At 42.4% G+C, this 23478-nt stretch overlaps 1 protein-coding gene across 3 annotated transcripts in view; it reads right to left on the bottom strand.

Moving 5' to 3' along the window:
• Positions 1-23478, bottom strand: part of ddx11 (DEAD/H (Asp-Glu-Ala-Asp/His) box helicase 11) — a 78888-nt gene that overhangs the window by 22999 nt on the left and 32411 nt on the right. For all 3 annotated transcript variants that reach the window (XM_061969398.1, XM_061969399.1, XM_061969400.1), the window contains exons 13-22: positions 18917-18996; positions 18801-18842; positions 14360-14427; positions 14251-14289; positions 14030-14168; positions 9123-9257; positions 8954-9066; positions 8826-8898; positions 1867-1970; positions 1417-1566 (exon numbers count right to left, since the gene is read on the bottom strand). In XM_061969398.1, the coding sequence (XP_061825382.1) occupies positions 1417-1566; positions 1867-1970; positions 8826-8898; positions 8954-9066; positions 9123-9257; positions 14030-14168; positions 14251-14289; positions 14360-14427; positions 18801-18842; positions 18917-18996 (943 nt within the window). The remainder of the gene's footprint in view (positions 1-1416; positions 1567-1866; positions 1971-8825; positions 8899-8953; positions 9067-9122; positions 9258-14029; positions 14169-14250; positions 14290-14359; positions 14428-18800; positions 18843-18916; positions 18997-23478) is intronic.

Here is a 23478-nt window from a genome sequence, read left to right as displayed (position 1 = left end):
GCTGTAAGTCTTTGCTGTCGTCCAGCATTCTGTTTTTGTTTACTTTGCAGCCAGTTCAGTTTTAGCTTAGTTTTGCATAGCCTTTAGAGATGCGCGGTTTGCGGGCACAACCGCGGAGTCCGCGGGTTATCCGCGGATCGGGCGGATGAAATTAAAAAAAATTAGATTTTATCCGCGGGTCGGGTCGGGCGGTTGAAAAAAAATAAATTAGATTTTAAATAGATTTAGGCGGGTGGTAGTTAAACCAATTTGGAAATATATATACATAGTTAAATGTTGTTACCCACATACGAAAAACGAGCAGGCACCTGCAGCATATGCCACAACAGAAGAAAAAAAAAAAAAGAGATGGGACGCCTCGCCGGGGTCCGGGACCGAGGCCCCTTCCCCCGAGAGGGCCCCACCGGGAGCCGTAGCTGAGGCGATCCGCGAGAAGGGCCCGACGCACGTCCAGGGTCACCACCGCGCCCACCGCACAGACACCCCGCCTCGTCCGCCTTCGCCGCGGCCGGCGTCACGCGCAGCAGGTAAGCAGCTTACCTGCCCGCCACCCCCGTGGCCGGGGGCTCGTAACAGGGGTCACTCCGCGCGCAGTGCGCTCACGAAAGGGGTGGGGCTCACCCTGGTTGATATAGACAGCAGGACGGTGGCCATGGAAGTCGGAACCCGCTAAGGAGTGTGTAACAACCCACCTGCCGAATCAACTAGCCCTGAAAATGGATGGCGCTGGAGCGTCGGGCCCATAACCGGCCGTCGCCGGCAGCGAGACGCGCTTGGAGGTGCGCTCAGCGCGGCTCCCATATGATTGCGCACTGGTGTGCGTCTGGGCCGTGACAGCGTGGCACGCGAATGTCTGTGCTGCATTGGATCAGTCTCCTTTCTTTAACAGGCAAAAGCTTTATAACCTCACTAATGCCTTGCATCGTCTATATTAGATATATAACAACGGGCGGGTGCGGGCGGGTGCGGTTCTGATTAAATGTTAGATCGGGTGGATGGCGGATGGTTGACGACTTTCTGATGCGGTTGCGGATGAAATAATTGCCTATCCGCGCATCTCTAATAGCCTTCCTTAAGCGGCACTTGCCTTTTGTTTATTTTTGGTTCAAGCATTAGATACCTTTTACCTGCACACTGCCTCCCGCTGTCATCTGCATATTGTGATCACTATAAACCATGTTCCCGACATCTACAAAGCAATTAGCTCCCTGCTGCCACCTACTGATATGGAAGAGTATTACACGGTTACTCTGCCGAGCTCTAGACAGCACCGACACTCAACAACGGCACATTTGTGGATTATTATTACTGGTTTGCGAACAATATTTTTAACCCAATTAGGTGAAAGTACATCATCTCCCACGGCACAACAGACAATATCTCACAGTACACAGTGGTTGAAAAACACTACAGTACCTTCTTCTTATTGGCGAGACGGCTCAAAACCCCGCTGGACTCCCAGTGGGACACGACGCGCCTGGAGTACTCGTATGAGGGAAAGAAGCACACAACTCCGCCTGGTACCACGTTACAGATGTTGGAGAGGATGCGGCCAGTCTCGTCCATCTGTCAAATCCCAAAATTATAAAACCGTACACACGTGTACCAAGACAAAGAACATTAGAGTTGTGCCAGAAAAGTTCCAGGACTGGGATAACTCCAAGGTGATGTTCTCCTAAGACAGAAACTGCTGGATGCGTGTTGTCATGGTGACGCAGCCACGACTCTCGCCTCTTCTCGTGACAAAGCCAACACCACAGGATCTCTTTGTACACACGCTGGTTGATCGTGGACCATGTCCCTCAACTGTCCTGGAACTTTTCGGACACAAGTCTGATGTGTTTGATTTGTTTGCACTCGTGCTACCATGCGAGGGGAGTCTCTGTTCTGGAAGGTGAAGTCCAGCTCCTGGCCAGAAGGACCGCTGCACAGGACGATGGGAAGCAGGTTCTCAGGTGGAATGACGTGACCTGTAGAGGCCAACACATACAGTATAGGGACGGCTGCCTTTCTTATTTGAACCGATTGATTGATTGATTGAAACTTTTATTAGTAGATTGCACAGTTTGAGTTTGAGTTTATTTCGAACATGCAAGCATACAACATGATACATCACAATCTCCAGTTTCTCTTTTCAACATGTTCGAAAAGGAGTAGGAAGAAGCAGAGCTTATTTAATCCTACCCCTTTTCCTTTTACATAACAGTTGCTAAAACTTTTGTTCACTTCCTGTTCTCAATTTATTCACAATATACTCCATAAGTAATCACAATAAAAATAAGTAAATAAATAATAATTGGTGAAGTAAGTTACATTTCATATGTTGAGATAAGTAAGATTATTTTGTGAGTGAAAGAATGAAAGAATGGATGAGTTAAATAAATTCAGAATGTTTATCATGGTTCTTCTTCTTTGTACTTTGTAAACACTTTAAGTTTGAACAGTTTCTTTAAGTGGATCATATTAGTACATTGTTTGATTGCTTTGCTTAATCCATTCCATCATTTAATTCCACATACTGATATACTGAAGGTCTTAAGTGTTGTACGTGCATACAAATGTTTTAAATTACATTTCTCCCTAAGATTATATTTCTCCTCTTTTTTTTGAGAAGAATTGTTGTATATTCTTGGGTAGCAGGTTATAGTTTGCTTTGTGTATCATTTTAGCTGTTTGCAAATTCACTATGTCATAGAATTTCAGTATCTTTGATTCAATAAATAAAGGATTTGTGTGTTCTCTATATCCAACATGATGTATTATTCTAACTGATCTTTTTTGTAACACCGTTAATGAATGAAGTGTACTTTTGTAATTATTTCCCCATATTTCTGCACAATAACTCAGATATGGTAACACTAGTGAGCAGTAGAGAATATGAAGTGATTTTTTGTCTAGGACATGTTTTGCTTTATTCATTATTGACGTGTTTCTTGCTACTTTATGTTGTATATTTTTTACATGAGATTTCCAGTTCAACTTATCATCAATCATTATACCTAGAAATTTGGGGGGGGGGTTAAGGAGGGAGGAGTATATTTATAGCTAGAATTCACTGAAATTCAAGTATTTCTTATATATGAATAAAATAAATACTTGACTTTTAGTAAATTCTAGCTATATATATATATATATATATATATATATATATATATATATTAGAGATGCGCGGTTTGCGGGCACAACCGCGGAGTCCGCGGATTATCCGCGGATTGGGCGGATGAAATTTTAAAAAATTAGATTTTATCCGCAGGTCGGGTCGGGTCGGGTGGTTGAAATAAAAAAAAATTAGATTTTAAATAGATTCAGGCGGGTGGCAGTTAAACCAATTGGGAAATATATATACATAGTTAAATGTTGTTACCCACATACGAAAAACGAGCAGGCACCTGCAGCATATGCCACAACAGAAGAAGAAAAAAAAAGAGATGGACACTTTTACGGAGCGGAGAAGGGACGCCTCGCCGGGGTCCGGGACCGAGGCCCTTTCCCCCGAGAGGGCCCCACCGGGAGCCGTAGCTGAGGCGATCCGCGAGAAGGGCCCGACGCACGTCCAGGGTCACCACCGCGCCCACCGCACCGACACCCCGCCTCGTCCGCCTTCGCCGCGGCCGGCATCACGCGCAGCAGGTAAGCAGCTTACCTGCCCGCCACCCCCGTGGCCGGGGGCTCGTAACAGGGGTCACTCCGCGCGCTCCGCCCGCGCAGCTTACCTGCCCGCCACCCCCATTGCCGGGGGCGCGTAACAGGGGTCACTCCGCGCGCAGTGCGCTCACGAAAGGGGTGGGGCTCACCCTGGTTGATATAGACAGCAGCTAGGACGGTGGCCATGGAAGTTGGAACCCGCTAAGGAGTGTGTAACAACCCACCTGCCGAATCAACTAGCCCTGAAAATGGATGGCGCTGGAGCGTCGGGCCCATATACCCGGCCGTCGCCGGCAGCGAGACGCGCTTGGAGGTGCGCTCAGCGCGGCTCCCATATGATTGCGCACTGGTGTGCGTCTGGGTCGTGACAGCGTGGCACGCGAATGTCTGTTCTGCATTGGATCAGTCTCCTTTCTTTAACAGGCAAAAGCTTTATAACCTCACTAATGCCTTGCATCGTCTATATTAGATATATAACAACGGGCGGGTGCGGGCGGATGCGGTTCTGATCAAATGTTAGATCGGGTGGATTGCGGATTGTTGACGACTTTCTGATGCGGTTGCGGATGAAATAATTGCCTATCCGCGCATCTCTAATATATACACATATACATATATATTTTTTTTTATTTTTTTTAAATTTTATTATATAAAATAAATTAAATTATACATATACATATAAATAAAATAAATACTTGAATTTCAGTGTTCATTTATTTACACATATACACACACATAACACTCCTCTCTACTCATTGTTGTATTTGAAAGTGCAATGCTTTGCAGCCAGTAGCACAGCCTTTGAAGGAGCGTAGGTATGTGCAGTGTAATATTCTGGGTTGGAGTCAATAACCAGGCGAGGTGATGAAGTTACGTCTCTTTACTTCATACTTCAGAACCGACTCTCACACTTGCCGTCAGGGTGCGCAATACAACGTAAACCGTTGGCCAACCAAAAAGTAACCACAGAACACTATACGGTATAGTGTTCTGTGGTTACTTTTTGGTTGGCCAAGCGGACGTGACGACAGGCTGTCCTCACTCAGGTCCGCACGGACCTGGAGGGGGCGTGCCTTAAGTCCGGCTGGAAATCGGTAGAAATTCGGGAGAATGGTTGTCCCGGGATATTTTCGGGAGAGGCACTGAAATTCGGGAGTCTCCCGGAAAATTCGGTAGGGTTGGCAAGTATGTATTACAGTCAGTTGAAAAGAAACGACCAATGTTTGGTTTTTTTACAGTAAAATTCTGTCGACTCAGCTGTCAGTTGTTGTTTTTTTACCGTAAAATCCACAGTTGATGATTTTACGGTGTATTAGTGTAAATGGAATAACAGTACCACATTTTATTATGGTAAAAAACTGGCAGCTTAGTTGCCAAAATAAAATTAAACAGCGATACTGTTTTTCAATTTACAGTAATATGTTGTAAAAAAAAATAAAAAACACCATCTCTTTTACATTTTTTTCCGTAAAAAACAGAGGTAAAATCCACAGATTTTTTTTTACTCTGTACATGTAAAATAATCAAATTCATGAATTATTTACTGTTACAAGCGGCCCTCTAATGGCAGCCATGACTGCAGTGTGGCCCTCAATGAAAACCAGTTTGACACCCCTGCATTACACCATGTATACTGCTCAGTATTGAGGGATGTCACCCTTACAGGGCTTAAAAATGTACATTTCAAGTTTGTGAGGGTGCTGGATCCTTACATACTAGACCAGGGGTCGGCAACCCAAAATGTTGAAAGAGTCATATTGGACCAAAAATACAAAAAAAAATCTGTCTGGAGCCGCAAAAAATTAAAAGCCATATTACATACAGATAGTGTGTCATGAGAATCAGCACCTCCAAGTCTGAGTCCATGGTTCTCGCCCGGAAAAGGGTGGAGTGCCATCTCCGGGTTGGGGAGGAGATCTTGCCCCAAGTGGAGGAGTTCAAGTACCTCGGAGTCTTGTTCACGAGTGAGGGAAGAGTGGATCGTGAGATCGACAGGCGGATCGGTGCGGCGTCTTCAGTAATGCGGACGCTGTATCGATCCGTTGTGGTGAAGAAGGAGCTGAGCCGGAAGGCAAAGCTCTCAATTTACCGGTCGATCTACGTTCCCATCCTCACCTATGGTCATGAGCTTTGGGTTATGACCGAAATGACAAGATCACGGGTACAATCGGCCGAAATGAGTTTCCTCCGCCGGGTGGCGGGGCTCTCCCTTAGAGATAGGGTGAGAAGCTCTGTCATCCGGGGGGAGCTCAAAGTAAAGCCGCTGCTCCTCCACATCGAGAGGAGCCAGATGAGGTGGTTCGGGCATCTGGTCAGGATGCCACCCAAACGCCTCCCTAGGGAGGTGTTAAGGGCACGTCCGACCGGCTGGCCTGGGAACGCCTCGGGGTCCCACAGGAAGAGCTGGACGAAGTGGCTGGGGAGAGGGAAGTCTGGGCTTCCCTGCTTAGGCTGCTGCCCCCGCGACCCGACCTCGGATAAGCGGAAGAAGATGGATAGATGTATGGAGTGTGTCATGAGATATGAATTGAATTAAGAGGACTTAAAGGAAACTAAATGACCTCAAATATAGCTACAAATGAGGCATTATGATGCAATATGTACATATAGCTAGCCTCCATCCATCCATCTACTTCCGCTTATCCGAGGTCGGGTCGCGGGGGCAGCAGCTTAAGCAGGGAAGCCCAGACTTCCCTCTCCCCAGCCACTTCGTCCAGCTCCTCCCGGGGGATCCCGAGGCGTTCCCAGGCCAGCCGGGAGACATAGTCTTCCCAACGTGTCCTGGGTCTTCCCCGTGGCCTCCTACCGGTCGGACGTGCCCGAAGCACCTCCTTAGGGAGGCGTTCGGGTGGCATCCTGACCAGATGCCCGAACCACCTCATCTGGCTCCTCTCGATGTGGAGGAGCAGCGGCTTTACTTTGAGCTCCCCCCGAATGACAGAGCTTCTCACCCTATCTCTAAGGGAGAGCCCCGCCACCCGGCGGAGGAAACTCATTTCGGCCGCTTGTACCCGTGATCTTGTCCTTTCGGTCATGACCCAAAGCTCATGACCATAGGTGAGGATGGGAACGTAGATCGACCGGTAAATCGAGAGCTTTGCCTTCCGGCTCAGCTCCTTCTTCACCACAACGGATCGATACAGCGTCCGCATTACTGAAGACGCCGCACCGATCCGCCTGTCGATCTCACGATCCACTCTTCCCTCACTCGTGAACAAGACTCCGAGGTACTTGAACTCCTCCACTTGGGGCAAGATCTCCTCCCCAACCCGGAGATGGCACTCCACCCTTTTCCGGGCGAGAACCATGGACTCAGATTTGGAGGTGCTGATTCTCATCCCAGTCGCTTCACACTCGGCTGCGAACCGATCCAGTGAGAGCTGAAGATCCTGGCCAGATGAAGCCATCAGGACCACATCATCTGCAAAAAGCAGAGACCTAATCCTGCAGCCACCAAACCAGATCCCCTCAACGCCTTGACTGCGCCTAGAAATTCTGTCCATAAAAGTTATGAACAGAATGGGTGACAAAGGGCAGCCTTGGCGGAGTCCAACCCTCACTGGAAACGTGTCCGACTTACTGCCGGCAATGCGGACCAAGCTCTGACACTGATCATACAGGGAGCGAACTGCCACAATCAGACAGTCCGATACCCCATACTCTCTGAGCACTCCCCACAGGACTTCCCGGGGTACACGGTCGAATGCCTTCTCCAAGTCCATATAGCTAGCCTAAATAGCATTTTAGCATCGATTAGCTTGCAGTCATGCAGTGACCAAATATGTCTGATTAGCACTCCAACAAGTCAATAACATCAACAAAACTCACCTTTCATGCACAACCTTCAAAGTTTGGTGGACAAAAATGAGACAGAAAAAGAAGTGGCATAAAACACGTCCTAGGAAGTTATACATGTAAACAAACTACGGTGAGTTCAAGGACCGCCAAAATTAGTAGGACAAAACGGCGCTCGCCAAATACTCGAATCAGTGAAGCATGTTTGATATAAACAGTGTGCTTTATAACAATTAGGGAGGCTCGTGTCATGTTTGTCCTCCTACACAAACCATATTAAAACAAAAAATACCGTATTTTCCGCACTATAAGGCGCACCTAAAAACCACAAATTTTCTCAAAAGCTGACAGTGCGCCTTATAACCCGGTGCGCTTTATATATGGATAAATATTAAGATTCATTTTCATAAAGTTTCGGTCTCGCAACTTCGGTAAACAGCCGCCATCTTTTTTCCCGGTAGAACAGGAAGCGCTTCTTCTTCTACGCAAGCAACCGCCAAGGTAAGCACCCGCCCCCATAGAACAGGAAGCGCTTCTTCTTCTACTGTAAGCAACCACCCGCCCGCGTAGAAGAAGAAAAAGCGCGCGGATATACCGTACGTTTAATTTCCTTTGTGTGTTTACATCTGTAAAGACCACAAAATGGCTCCTACCAAGTGACAGGGATCCGGTTCATGAAAAGACGCAATCTCTCCATCCGCACACGGATTACTATTTCACAGCAACTGATATTCCTGTGAACCGCACTGTGGATACAACGGGAGCACGTACGGTGAATATTCGCACCACAGGGAATGAGAAGTCATCCTTCACTGTGGTTCTAGCTTGCCATGCTAATGGCCAGAAACTTCCACCCATGGTGATATTCAAAAGGAAGACCTTGCCAAAAGAGACCTTTCCAGCCGGCGTCATCATAAAAGCTAACTCGAAGGGATGGATGAAGAAAAGATGAGCGAGTGGTTAAGGTAAGTTTAAGTTTACGCGAAGAGGCCGGGTGGCTTTTTTCAGCAGCTCCGTCCATGTTGATATACGATTCCATGACTGTTTTTTTGACATTCCTTTAGCGCAGTTAGATGCGGCTTACAACACGGGGCGGCTTATGGGTGGACAAAGTTTTGAAATATGCCGTTCATTGAAGGCGCGGCTTATAACCCAGGGCGCCTTATGGTGCGGAAAATACGGTAGATTGTTTTCCCCTCATCTTTTTCCATTTTTCATACATTTCTGAAAAAGCTCCAAAGAGCCACTAGGGCGGCGCTAAAGAGCCGCATGCGGCTCTAGAGCCGCGGGTTGCCGACCCCTGTACTAGACTAATAGAGCTATCGTTTTTGGCCATTAATGTACTTATTGACGTACACAAAGGGGATGGGAAATGGGCCACTTACCACAGGCAAACTCAGTGATGCGCTCTGCTTCCACTCCAGCAGAAAAGAGCAGCTCTTCTTTGAAGTCTGACACCTACACAGAGCAGCTTTGAGCACCTAAAAAGTGGATTGTTTGGGAAGAAACTCACCGGCTGCATGGTTCCGCCTGCGACGATGACGGCCCTGCACTCTTTCAACACCTGGGCAAAGTGGACGGCCGGGTTCAAGAGGAGGAACTTGACGGTGCTCTCCGACAACGTACCTGTACAATTTCATGGTTTTTACATTTTTTCCTGACTTATGTTTGTGTATCGGTACCTTGCTTGTGTATCACCACCCTGCCGTCAGCGTTGCTGTTGGTAAGGGCCATGAAGAAGCCCTCCACTTGCATCATGGGGGACGCAGCCAGCACAGTGTCGGTCTCTACTGACTCCGGTTGGTCGTTGGAAGGAACTGCAGACAAGAGTTGCATACGCTCATAAAAGTAGGAAGGGTTATTCAACTGGCGGCTCGGGGGCCAAATGACACCATACTAGCCCCCGTGTTCAGTTCAAAACCTGGGAGACAAACATTTTAGCAGCAAATTCCTGTTGTCAAACTTCTTTCACCAACACTTGGTTCTCTAACTACCACCAGAATGACCAACAATAAAATGCGCTAGCCTAGTAGGTCTAAGTCAGGGGTCGGCAACCCGCGGCTCCGGAGCCGCATGCGGCTCTTTGATCACTCTGATGCGGCTCAGCAGCTTACTTGCTGAACCCCCCAATTTTCCCGTGAGATTTCCGGATTTCAGTGCCTCTCGCAGAAAACTCCCGGGATTAATATTCACCGATTTTCACCCTTATGGCTATAATAAGGGCGTGCCATGATGGTACAACATTTGGCGCCCTCTACAATCAGTATTAACAGCGTGCCAGTCCAACACTTGTTATACAATATACATCTTCTGCTTGCTCACGTACGCGACAGCAAGGCATACTTGGTCAACAGCCACACAGGTTACACTGACGGTGGTCATATAAAACAACTTTAACACTCTTACTAATAATGCGCCACAATTTGAACCAAAACCAAACAAGAATGACAAACACATTTCGGGAGAACATCTGCACCTTAACACAACATAAACACAACAGAACAAACACCCAGAATCCCATGCAGCCCTGACTCTTCCGGGCTACATTATACACCCCTGCTACCACCAAACCCCGCCCCCACCCCAACCCTGCTCCCTCAAACATCAACCCCCCCCCCCCTGTCTCTGTGCGTCGGTTGAGGTGGGCGGTAGAGATGCGCGGATAGGCAATTATTTCATCCGCAACCGCATCAGAAAGTCGTCAACCATCCGCCATCCACCCGATGTAACATTTGATCAGAACCGCACCCGCCCGTTGTTATATATCTAATATAGACGATGCAAGGCATTAGTGAGGTTATAAAGCTTTTGCCTGTTAAAGAAAGGAGACTGATCCAATGCAGCACAGACATTCGCGTGCCACGCTGTCACGACCCAGACGCACACCAGTGCGCAATCATATGGGAGCCGCGCTGAGCGCACCTCCAAGCGCGTCTCGCTGCCGGCGACGGCCGGGTATGGGCCCGACGCTCCAGCGCCATCCATTTACAGGGCTAGTTGATTCGGCAGGTGGGTTGTTACACACTCCTTAGCGGGTTCCGACTTCCATGGCCACCGTCCTGCTGTCTATATCAACCAGGGTGAGCCCCACCCCTTTCGTGAGCGCACTGCGCGCGTAGTGACCCCTGTTACCCGCCCCCGGCAACAGGGGTGGCGGGCAGGTAAGCTGCGCGGGCGGAGCGCGCGGAGTGACCCCTGTTACGAGCCCCCCGGCCACGGGGGTGGCGGGCAGGTAAGCTGGCGGGCAGGTAAGCTGCGGACGAGGCGGGGTGTCGGTGCGGTGGGCGCGGTGGTGACCCTGGACGTGCGTCGGGCCCTTCTCGCGGATCGCCTCAGCTACGGCTCCCGGTGGGGCCCTCTCGGGGGAAGGGGCCTCGGTCCCGGACCCCGGCGAGGCGTCCCTTCTCCGCTCCGTAAAAGTGTCCATCTCTTTTTTTTTTCTTCTTCTGTTGTGGCATATGCTGCAGGTGCCTGCTCGTTTTTCGTATGTGGGTAACAACATTTAACTATGTATATATATTTCCCAATTGGTTTAACTGCCACCCGCCTGAATCTATTTAAAATCTAATTTTTTTTTATTTCAACCGCCCGACCCGACCCGCGGATAAAATCTAATTTTTTTAAATTTCATCCGCCCGATCCGCGGATAATCCGCGGACTCCGCGGTTGTGCCCGCAAACCGCGCATCTCTAGTGGGCGGAGTTTGGTGGGGGGGGGTGTATAATGGATCCCGGAAGAGTTAGGGCTGCATGGGATTCTGGGTATTTGTCCTGTTGTGTTTATGTTGTGTTACGGTGCAGATGTTCTCCCGAAATTTGTTTGTCATTCTTGTTTGGTGTGGGTTCACAGTGTGGCGCATTATTAGTAAGAGTGTTAAAGTTTTATTATTTTTTAATACCGCCACCGTCAGTGTAACCTGTGTGGTTGTTGACCAAGTATGACCAAGTATCCCACGTGAGCAAGCGGAAGCCCCATACAGTGCGTGGCTGATCAGGCGCGCTGGTTGTAGTGGGTGCTACATTCTGTACCATCACGGCACGCATGACGCTGACAAGCGCCATTCATTTAAAACCCGCGTGCCGCACCAGCTTTCAAATTCCACATAAAGGTGTGGGCAGCGTGTCTGAGACCCCTGGTTCATACATAGCACTAGTGATGGGTTGATGAGGCGTCATGAAGCGTTTGGACACATTGCAAAACTGTATTGATACTGTGTCGATACTGTGTCACTAAATACTGACATCTGCTGGACATTAAAAATCCCTACAGGCAACCTATGGACCGACTCAACTGACACTGATTTGATGCCCTAGTACAGGGGTCACCAACCTTTTTGAAACCAAAAACTACTTCTTGGGTACTGATTAATGCGAAGGGCTACCAGTTTGATACACACTTAAATAAATAAATAAATATATTGTCATTTGTAAGTTACACGTAAGTGTGATTTAAACAAGAATAGCTAAATAAATACATTTATATATATAAAAAAAATGGGTATTTCTGTCTGTCATTCCGTCGTACATTTTTTTTTCCATTTACGGAAGGTTTTTTGTAGAGAATAAATGATGAAAAAAACACTTAATTGAACGGTTTAAAAGAGGAGAAAACAAGAAAAAATTTAAAATAAAATTTTGAAACATAGTTTATCTTCGATTTCGACTCTTTATAATTCAAAATTCAACCGACAAAAAGAAGAGAAAAACTAGCTTATTTGAATCTTTTTGAAAAAATTAAAAAAAGAATTTATGGAACATCATTAGTAATTTTTCCTGATTAAGATACATTTTAGAATTTTGATGACATGTTTTAAATTGGTTAAAATCCAATCTGCACTTTGTTAGAATATTTAACAAATTGGACCAAGCTATATTTATAACAAAGACAAATCAGTATTTCTTCTAGATTTTCCAGAACAAAAATTTTAAAAGACATTCAAAATACTTTGAAATAAGATTTAAATTTGATTCTACAGATTTTCTAGATTTGCCAGAATAATTTTTTTGAATTTTAATCATAGTAAGTTTGAAGAAATATTTCACAAATATTCTTCGTCGAAAAAACAGAAGCTAAAATTTTTTTTTATTCTTTACAATAAAAAATAAATACATTTACTTGAACATTGATTTAAATTGTCAGGAAAGAAGAGGAAGAAATTTAAAAGGTAAAAAGGTATATTTGTTTAAAAATCCTAAAATAATTTTTAAGGTTGTATTTTTTTCTCTAAAATTGTATTTCTAAAAGTAATAAGAAGCAAATTAAAAAATAAATGAATTTATTTAAACAAGTGAAGACCCATCCATCCATCCATTTTCTACCGCTTATTCCAAGTGAAGACCAAGTCTTTAAAATATTTTCTTGGATTTTCAAATTCTATTTGAGTTTTGTCTCTTTTAGAATTAAAAATGTCGAGCAAAGCGAGACCAGCTTGCTAGTAAATAAATACAATTAAAAAAATAGAGGCAGCTCACTGGTAAGTGCTGCTCTTTGAGCTATTTTTAGAACAGGCCAGCGGGCGACTGATCTGGTCCTTACGGGCTACCTGGTGACCGCGGGCACCGCGTTGGTGACCCCTGCCCTAGTATATACAATAATATAAACCAAGTCATTGGATTTCATTTAGGATTATTTCATATCTTCATTTAAATAAAAATATATTTGTATCTTTTTTAGATACAGTCAATAAATAATGTGAACATGTATCATAACATGGAAATCTAAGAGAACGTGTTGTGGATGATTGTGGACTGGGAATTTTTTTAATATTATTTTTTTACACATTTTTATAAAAAACAAAAAAGTTTTTCCGACGTATTACATTTTAGACGATTTCTCTTAGTTATTATTTCTCCGGCTGTAGAAAAGAGCCGCTCACAGGGCACAGAGGAGGCGTCAGTGCGACACAGTTGGCGTATCGGTCACGTGACCAAAACAGCTCATGATCGGTCACGTGACTTTCTAAAAGCGGTACGCGCACCGACACAGGGTTTCGCTCTATGAGCTCGACGCATGCGCCGATGCATCGGTGTTGCCGGACCCATCACTACATAGCACAAAGCAAAAAAAAAAAAATTGTATGCAGTGTTATTTCATTTAAAATTTCAAAAAAAATTTGCGGCTCCCATTGTTTTCTATAATTTGTGAAACTGGTCAAAATGGCTCTTTGACTGGCAAAGGTTGCCGACCCCTGGTCTAAGTATTCAATCTAAAACAAGGCGCATGTTTTATTCTATGCAGATGATATTCAACTGTTATGCTCCTTCAATGAGTTTCACTTTTTCTCTGAGTTCTTGGAGTGTGGATCCTGTATTAAAAACTGGTTGTCCTCAAATTTCCTCCAGATAAATTATTTCTGGAAACGTAGCCCCCCAAAAGAATGAATATCCCGACGTAGGAAAACTGCACTTTTTTTGGACCGTGCCTCGTGTGACAAGGGCAAACGTTTCCATGGCAACAAGCTCTACAAAGATTAGGAACACCTGCACAATCTAATGAGATCCGTTTCATTGTGGCGGCATGACGCGGTTGTGCACGAGCCCTCCTACTAATTATTTTCAGGATGGAATTCGACAAGCACGTGACCTCCGACCTGGTGCCTTGCTCCGGTTGCTCTGCAGTGACTGCAGGTAGCGGTTTAAGCCCTCGGTGCGTCGGTTCTCTTTGTTGGAGCTAATTGGAGTGTGCAGACTCACGCCCGAACCTGCATACTTCTCCACAAAACCACCCAGCTGGAAAACAACAAGCCGGCAAGAGAGAGACAGTTTGGGATTTGACTGCGCATGAGCTCAAAATGGCAGCATTCAGACTTACTTTTCTGCTGATCATGCTCTTCTCAAAGTATCTGTGCAACTAGCGAGGGAAGGATATGAAGATGACTTTATCAACATAGAAGGACAAATTCTGCTTTACCTTATACTACCTTAAACAAATTGATGTTGTCAATCTGAGCTTTGAAGAGGAAGTTGTTAATGGTCAGCATCTCTGTAGCTGGAAGAAGAAATAGAGAAGAGTACACTAGTGATGGGTTGATGAGGCGTCATGAAACGTTTCGACACATTGCAAAACTGTATTGATACTGTGTCGATACTGTGTCACTAAATACTGACATCTGCTGGACATTAAAAATCCCTACAGGCAACCTATGGACCGACTCAACTGACACTGATTTGATGCCCTAGTACAGGGGTCACCAACCTTTTTGAAACCAAAAACTACTTCTTGGGTACTGATTAATGCGAAGGGCTACCAGTTTGATACACACTTAAATAAATAAATATATTGTCATTTGTAAGTTACACATAAGTGTGATTTAAACAAGAATAGCTAAATAAATACATTTATATATATAAAAAAATGGGTATTTCTGTCTGTCATTCCGTCGTACATTTTTCTTTCCTTTTACGGAAGGTTTTTTGTAGAGAATAAATGATGAAAAAAAACCTTAATTGAACGGTTTAAAAGAGGAGAAAACAAGAAAAAATTTAAAATAAAATTTTGAAACATAGTTTATCTTCAATTTCGACTCTTTATAATTCAAAATTCAACCGACAAAAAGAAGAGAAAAACTAGCTAATTTGAATCTTTTTGAAAAAATAAAAAAAATAATTTATGGAACATCATTAGTAATTTTTCCTGATTAAGATACATTTTAGAATTTTGATGACATGTTTTAAATTGGTTAAAATCCAATCTGCACTTTGTTAGAATATTTAACAAATTGGACCAAGCTATATTTATAACAAAGACAAATCAGTATTTCTTCTAGATTTTCCAGAACAAAAATTTTAAAAGACATTCAAAATACTTTGAAATAAGATTTAAATTTGATTCTACAGATTTTCTAGATTTGCCAGAATAATTTTTTTGAATTTTAATCATAGTAAGTTTGAAGAAATATTTCACAAATATTCTTCGTCGAAAAAACAGAAGCTAAAATATTTATTATTCTTTACAATAAAAAATAAATACATTTACTTGAACATTGATTTAAATTGTCAGGAAAGAAGAGGAAGAAATTTAAAAGGTAAAAAGGTATATTTGTTTAAAAATCCTAAAATAATTTTTAAGGTTGTATTTTTTTCTCTAAAATTGTATTTCTAAAAGTAATAAGAAGCAAATTAAAAAATAAATGAATTTATTTAAACAAGTGAAGACCCATCCATCCATCCATTTTCTACCGCTTATTCCAAGTGAAGACCAAGTCTTTAAAATATTTTCTTGGATTTTCAAATTCTATTTGAGTTTTGTCTCTTTTAGAATTAAAAATGTCGAGCAAAGCGAGACCAGCTTGCTAGTAAATAAATACAATTAAAAAAAATAGAGGCAGCTCACTGGTAAGTGCTGCTCTTTGAGCTATTTTTAGAACAGGCCAGCGGGCGACTGATCTGGTCCTTACGGGCTACCTGGTGACCGCGGGCACCGCGTTGGTGACCCCTGCCCTAGTATATACAATAATATAAACCAAGTCATTGTATTTCATTTAGGATTATTTCATATCTTCATTTAAATAAAAATATATTTGTATCTTTTTTAGATACAGTCAATAAATAATGTGAACATGTATCATAACATGGAAATCTAAGAGAACGTGTTGTGGATGATTGTGGACTGGGAATTTTTTTAATTAAATTTTTTTACACATTTTTATTAAAAAAAAAAAAAAAGTTTTTCCGACGTATTACATTTTAGACGATTTCTCTTCTTAGTTATTATTTCTCCGGCTGTAGAAAAGAGCCGCTCACAGGGCACAGAGGAGGCGTCAGTGCGACACAGTTGGCGTATCGGTCACGTGACCAAAACAGCTCATGATCGGTCACGTGACTTTCTAAAAGCGGTACGCGCACCGACACAGGGTTTTGCTCTATGAGCTCGACGCATGCGCCGATGCATCGGTGTTGCCGGACACATCACTAGAGTACACTGCAAAAACTGAAATAAAAGTAAGATTAAATATCTCAAATAAAAGTGATATTTGCTTATTTTCTGTCTGATAAGATCATTCTTCTCACTAAGCAGATTTTATGTTAGAGTGTTTTACTTGTTTGAAGTGTTTTGGTCCTAAATGATGTCAGTAAGATATTACAGCTTGTTGCTGAGATTTGATGACCTATATTGAGTAAAACATGCTTGAAACTAGAATATCAAGTGTTGCAAAGCTGTGTCATCAACACTCACAAGTATAAAACTACTTTTTTAAAGTCATCATTTCTTATTTCAAGAAACAAATCATGACTTTGACACAATTGTGTCTCATAATTAAAACAACTGTTTTATTTTCAATGAAACAATAGAAAATATGTACTCATATAGTAGTACAGTTGGCACAGTACAGTAAACTGACAGTTAATATTTTAACATTTAACATTTCTAACCATTTTGAACAGAAATAGTTCATGCACATTCAGATGAATTCTTCAAAATTACAATTAAAAAAAATTTGGCCAGGGGCCGGGCTGTATATATGCACACTAATTGACTGAAAGAGCACGCACTTGGCGTGATGATGTCATGTTATCCATGGAAAAATACATTTTTAGACAATACGGTTTGCCTGAGCGGCTAGGAGACCCCGAGAGTAACAAGCGCTTGCCTTGTTGCCTTTCCATTAAGAACAATAAATTAGTTTTTAGTATAAGTTTGCTGGTTTCAAGAAATGTAATATCATTATGTCAAGATAATGGCACTAGCATTTACTTCATTTAAGAATATTTGTCAACATATTGAGCAAAAAGGTCTCCTTTCTTTTCTATCAAGAAAAGTGCACTTGTTATTAGTGAGAATATACTTATTTTAAGTATTTTGGGGGTCATTGAGGTTAGCTAATTTTACTTGTTTTGGAAAGTCTTGACAAGCCAAATTTTCTTGTTCTATTGGCAGATCATTTTGCTTAGTTCAAATAAAATACCCCTCATTTTTGTATTTTTTTTCCTTCTTGTTTTTGAACACTGACTTTTTGCAGTGTTTTTTGGCAGCAACACATTGCAAAAAAGTTGTCACAGGGGCATATCTACCACTGTGTTACATCACCTTTCCTTTTAACAACACTCAGTTAATGTTTGGGAACTGAGGAGACACATTTTTGAAGTCGAATTATTTCCCATTCTTGCTTGATGTACAGCTTAAGTTGTTCAACAGTCCGGGGGTCTCTGGTGTGCTATTTTAGGCTTCATATTGCACCACACATTTTCAATGGGAGACAGGTCTGGACTACAGGAAGGCCAGTCTAGGACCCGCACTCTTTTACTATGAAGCCATGCTGTTGTAACACGTGGCTTGGCATTGTCTTGCTGAAATAAGCAGGGGCGTCCGTGATAACATTGCTTGGATGGCAACATATGTTGCTCCAAAACCTATATGTACCTTTCAGCATTAATTGTGCCTTCACAGATGTGTAAGTTACCCATGTCTTGGGCACTAAAACACCCCCATACCATCACAGATGCTGGCTTTTCAACTTTGCGCCTTGAACAATCCGGATGGTTCTTTTCCTCTTTGTTCCGGATGACATGACGTCCACAGTTTCCAAAAACAATTTGAAATGTGGACTCGTCAGACCACAGAAAACTTTCCCACTTTGCATCAGTCCATCCTAAATGAGCTCGGGCCCAGCGAGGCCGACGGCGTTTCTGGGTGTTGTTGATAAATGGCTTTGGCTATGCATAGTAGAGTTTTAACTTGACAGTGACAGTGGTTTTCTGAAGTGTTCCTGAGCCCATGTGGTGATATCCTTTACACACTGATGTCGTTTTTTGGATGCAACACCGCCTGAGGGATCGAAGGTCCGTAATATAACCGCTTACGTGCAGTGATTTCTCCAGATTCTCTGAACCTTTTGATGATATTACGGACCGTAGATGGTGAAATCCCTAAATTCCTTGCAATAGCTGGTTGAGAAATGTTGTTCTTAAACAATTTGCTCAGGCATTTGTTGACAAAGTGGTGACCCTCGCCCCGTCCTTGTTTGTGAATGACTGAGCATCTCATGGAAGCTGCTTTTACACCCAATCATGGCACCCACCTGTTCCCAATGAGCCTGTTCACCTGTGGGATGTTCCAAATAAGTCTTTGATGAGCATTCCTCAACTTTCTCAGTCTTTTTTGCCACTCGTGCCAGCTTTTTTGAAACATGTTGCAGGCATCAAATTCCAAATGAGCTAATATTTGCAAAAAATAACAACGTTTTCCAGTTCGAACATAAAGTATCTTGTCTTTGCAGTCTATTCAATTGAATACAGGTTGAACAGGATTTGCAAATCATTGTATTCTCTTTTACATTTCCCAAGTTGCTTGCCCATCACTGTGTGTGTGTGTGTGTGTGTGTGTGTGTGTCTGTGTGTGTGTGTGTGTGTGTGTTGTCTGACCTGCTTGTGTGGTTTGGCTCTGTGGATTCTGAGCCACGTTGCCTGTGGAGACAATATTTACATGAATACTGGAAGTACAGTCGGCGTGAAGTGCAAAGTCAAAAATGCGTGCTCACCTCCCAGCACTCGCACGAGCCCCTCGATGACAAACAGGACCTGTTTAATGTACATCACATTCTTGGCCTTCAGGCGGCTCCTGAAGAAAGCAGATATTAGAATGTCATATTGCATTTCCTCGTACAGTAGAGCCTCGGATTTTGTTATTGATCTATGAAAAGTGAAATACCCATCAGGATTGTTATTGATGATACACCAATAGAATATGTCCAACAAAATTCATTTTTAGGAGTGGTAATAGATGAAAATACAGGTAAAAGCCAGTAAATTAGAATATTTTGAAAAACTTGATTTATTTCAGTAATTGCATTCAAAAGGTGTAACTTGTACATTATATTTATTCATTGCACACAGACTGATGCATTCAAATGTTTATTTCATTTAATTTTGATGATTTGAAGTGGCAACAAATGAAAATCCAAAATTCCGTGTGTCACAAAATTAGAATATTACTTAAGGCTAATACAAAAAAGGGATTTTTAGAAATGTTGGCCAACTGAAAAGTATGAAAAAGAAAAATATGAGCATGTACAATACTCAATACTTGGTTGGAGCTCCTTTTGCCTCAATTACTGCGTTAATGCGGCGTGGCATGGAGTCGATGAGTTTCTGGCACTGCTCAGGTGTTATGAGAGCCCAGGTTGCTCTGATAGTGGCCTTCAACTCTTCTGCGTTTTTGGGTCTGGCATTCTGCATCTTCCTTTTCACAATACCCCACAGATTTTCTATGGGAGTTGGCTGGCCAATTTAGAACAGAAATACCATGGTCCGTAAACCAGGCACGGGTAGATTTTGCGCTGTGTGCAGGCACCAAGTCCTGTTGGAACTTGAAATCTCCATCTCCATAGAGCAGGTCAGCAGCAGGAAGCATGAAGTGCTCTAAAACTTGCTGGTAGACGGCTGCGTTGACCCTGGATCTCAGGAAACAGAGTGGACCGACACCAGCTGGACTGCTGCTGAGTGGTCCAAAGTCATGTTTTCTGACGAAAGCAAATTTTGCATTTCCTTTGGAAATCGAGGTCCCAGAGTCTGGAGGAAGACAGGAGAGGCACAGGATCCACGTTGCCTGAAGTCTAGTGTAAAGTTTCCACCATCAGTGATGGTTTGGGGTGCCATGTCATCTGCTGGTGTCGGTCCACTCTGTTTCCTGAGATCCAGGGTCAACGCAGCCGTCTACCAGCAAGTTTTAGAGCACTTCATGCTTCCTGCTGCTGACCTGCTCTATGGAGATGGAGATTTCAAGTTCCAACAGGACTTGGCGCCTGCACACAGCGCAAAATCTACCCGTGCCTGGTTTACGGACCATGGTATTTCTGTTCTAAATTGGCCCGCCAACTCCCCTGACCTTAGCCCCATAGAAAATCTGTGGGGTATTGTGAAAAGGAAGATGCAGAATGCCAGACCCAAAAACGCAGAAGAGTTGAAGGCCACTATCAGAGCAACCTGGGCTCTCATAACACCTGAGCAGTGCCAGAAACTCATCGACTCCATGCCACGCCGCATTAACGCAGTAATTGAGGCAAAAGGAGCTCCAACCAAGTATTGAGTATTGTACATGCTCATATTTTTCATTTTCATACTTTTCAGTTGGCCAACATTTCTAAAAATCCCTTTTTTGTATTAGCCTTACACAATATTCTAATTTTGTGACACACGGAATTTTGGATTTTCATTTGTTGCCACTTCAAATCATCAAAATTAAATGAAATAAACATTTGAATGCATCAGTCTGTGTGCAATGAATAAATATAATGTACAAGTTACACCTTTTGAATGCAATTACTGAAATAAATCAAGTTTTTCAAAATATTCTAATTTACTGGCTTTTACCTGTATATCATGGAAGCCTCATATAAGTTACCTAAGGACAAAAGTTGCTAAATGTGTTGGAATGATGAGATCATGTCATTTATTGAACATCAATGCTCTGCTGTTATTGTATCATTCATTCATTATGTCATATTTAAACTATTGTGTTGAAGTCTGGGGAAATTGTTATAAATCTCATCTACAGCCTTTAGTCACTCTACAGAAAAAGGCCATTAGGATTGTGTCCAATGTTCACGACAGACATCATTCAAATCCACTATTCATGGAGTTAAAGCAACTTAAACTGTACGATGTAATCAACTTTAAAACTGCTCAAATTATGTTTAGGGCATCCCAAAACTCTCTACCATCCAATATACAGAACCTATTCCAGGATAGAGATGCTCACCACAGTCACAGTCTAAGAGGAAACAACAAATTACATTTGCCTAAATTTAGAACAACTTTAAAATCAATGTGCATTTCAGTGCGTGGAGTCAGTCTGTGGAACAACTTAGGGCAGCGTTTCTCAAAGTGTGGGGCGCGCCCCACTGGTGGGGAATAGAGACATGACAGGTGGGGCGCGAGGAACGGGAGGAAATTTCACTTTAAATTTTATTTATTTATTATTATATTCTTAGATTTTTTTTTTTACTATGCTTTCATTTTCTATACACACTGTAAATCACTTTGTGATTCTGTCTGTGAAATCCGCTATATAAATAAATGGAAATTACCGGTACTTATTTTTACTGTAGGCTTTATATTTCTCGGTACGAGCGAAAGTTTGACAGACATAGCAACAGTAACTAATGGGGGCGGGGCTAAACGGAACAAACTTTCGCGCGGATGGGTAGCAGGCTAATGTGTGGACCACAATTTCACAAATATATACATTTGTGACTCGCACCTCAAAGGTCGTCGAGCCAGAGCCAGCGCCTGCAGAGAAACAAAAATGTGACGGGCACACACTGTGTCATTCACCGGGAAACACTCGCGTCAAGGCAGCTCAGCCCCGAACTCAATGAGGTTTTAACAGATGTTGTGAGCGCGGTAAATTTGATCAAAACACGACCACTGAAAGCGCGACTGTTCTCTGCACTGTGTGAGGAAATGGGAGCTGATCATACAGCAGTGCTGTTTCACAGTGAAGCAAGGTGGCTCTCCCGGGGAAAAGTGCTGTCACTTGCCCTGTCTTGCCAAATGCATAGCTCCTCCTTTTTTTTTTTTTTTTTTGCAAAGATTGCAAAGTGGCACTTTTATTGTATTTATTATTGAACTTGATGCAAGTTATTTGATTTATTATTGAACTTGATGCAAGTTATAACACTTTTGTTTTATTTATTATTGAACTTGATGCAAGTTATAACACTTTTTTTGATTTATTATTGAACTTGATGCAAGTTATAACACTTTTTTGTATTTATTATTGAACTTGATGCAAGTTATTTGATTTATTATTGAACTTGATGCAAGTTATAACACTTTCATTTGATTTATTATTGAACTTGATGCAAGTTATAACACTTTTTTGATTTATTATTGAACGTGATGCAAGCTATAACACTTTTTTTTTATTTATTATTGAACTTGATGCAAGTTATAACACTTTTTTTTGTATTTATTATTGAACTTGATGCAAGTTATAACACTTTTTTTGATTTATTATTGAACTTGATGCAAGTTATAACACTTTTTTTGATTTATTATTGAACTTGATGCAAGTTATAACACTTTTATTTGATTTATTATTGAACTTGATGCAAGTTATAACACTTTTTTTGATTTATTATTGAACGTGATGCAAGTTATAACACTTTTTTGATTTATTATTGAACTTGATGCAAGTTATAACACTTTTGTTTTATTTATTATTGAACTTGATGGAAGTTATTTTATTTATTATTGAACTTGATGCAAGTTGTACCACAGCTGCACAGTTATTATATTTATCATTGAACTTGGTGTTATTTTATGTTATTGAGTTTGAATGTATACTACTATATGTTACTTGATGTTCAATAAATTTGAAAATGTTAAAGCTTGGCATTAGCGCTCTGTTGGGGCGATGGGGGCAGGTGGGGCTTGAAAACTCCCCCTTGTCCAAAGTGGGTGATGACAAAAAAAGTTTGAGAACCACTGACTTAGGGGAAGAGTTAAAAACCTGTTCTAACATGATTACATTTAAAAGACTGTTTAAAAAAGAAGTACGAGGAGGAAAGAGAGTGATGCCCTCAGCACAGAGCCATGGGAGAGAGGTGTATGGTCAGAGAGTGTTTGGGCCTGTGTGTGTGTGTGTGTGTGTGTGTGTGTGTGTGTGTGTGTGTGTGTGTGTGTGTGTGTGTGTGTGTGTGTGTGTGTGTGTGTGTGTGTGTGTGTGTGTGTGTGTGTTTTGTCTCGTCTTGTCTTGTACCATAGTAACAGTGGTACTATTGTATTGTTAGTGTATAGGAGTTTTTCTTGTTTTTGTTTGTATAGTATTGTTCTTGTATTATATTGTTTATGTTAAATAGGGAGTGAGTGAGAGGGGTTGGGATATTATAAGCAATTGCTTCATCCAACCCCTTTTCAAGCCATGCATAAATGTCTCTGCCAAAATGTAAAAAAAAAAAGAAAAAAAAGTGTGTTGTTGTATTGTGCAGGTTTGAAATAAATACTTCAATCAATCAATCAATCAATCTGTTTAAAGGGGTCTGTATCTTATGTAAACCAAAACATTATTAGGAAACAATGTTAATTCAATTAATCTATA

This window comes from Nerophis lumbriciformis, linkage group LG10 (assembly GCF_033978685.3).
Source record: "Nerophis lumbriciformis linkage group LG10, RoL_Nlum_v2.1, whole genome shotgun sequence".
Taxonomy (NCBI): Eukaryota; Metazoa; Chordata; class Actinopteri; order Syngnathiformes; family Syngnathidae; genus Nerophis; species Nerophis lumbriciformis.
Note: the sequence above shows the minus strand (reverse complement) of the source record. Positions and strands in the feature narration are given on the sequence as shown.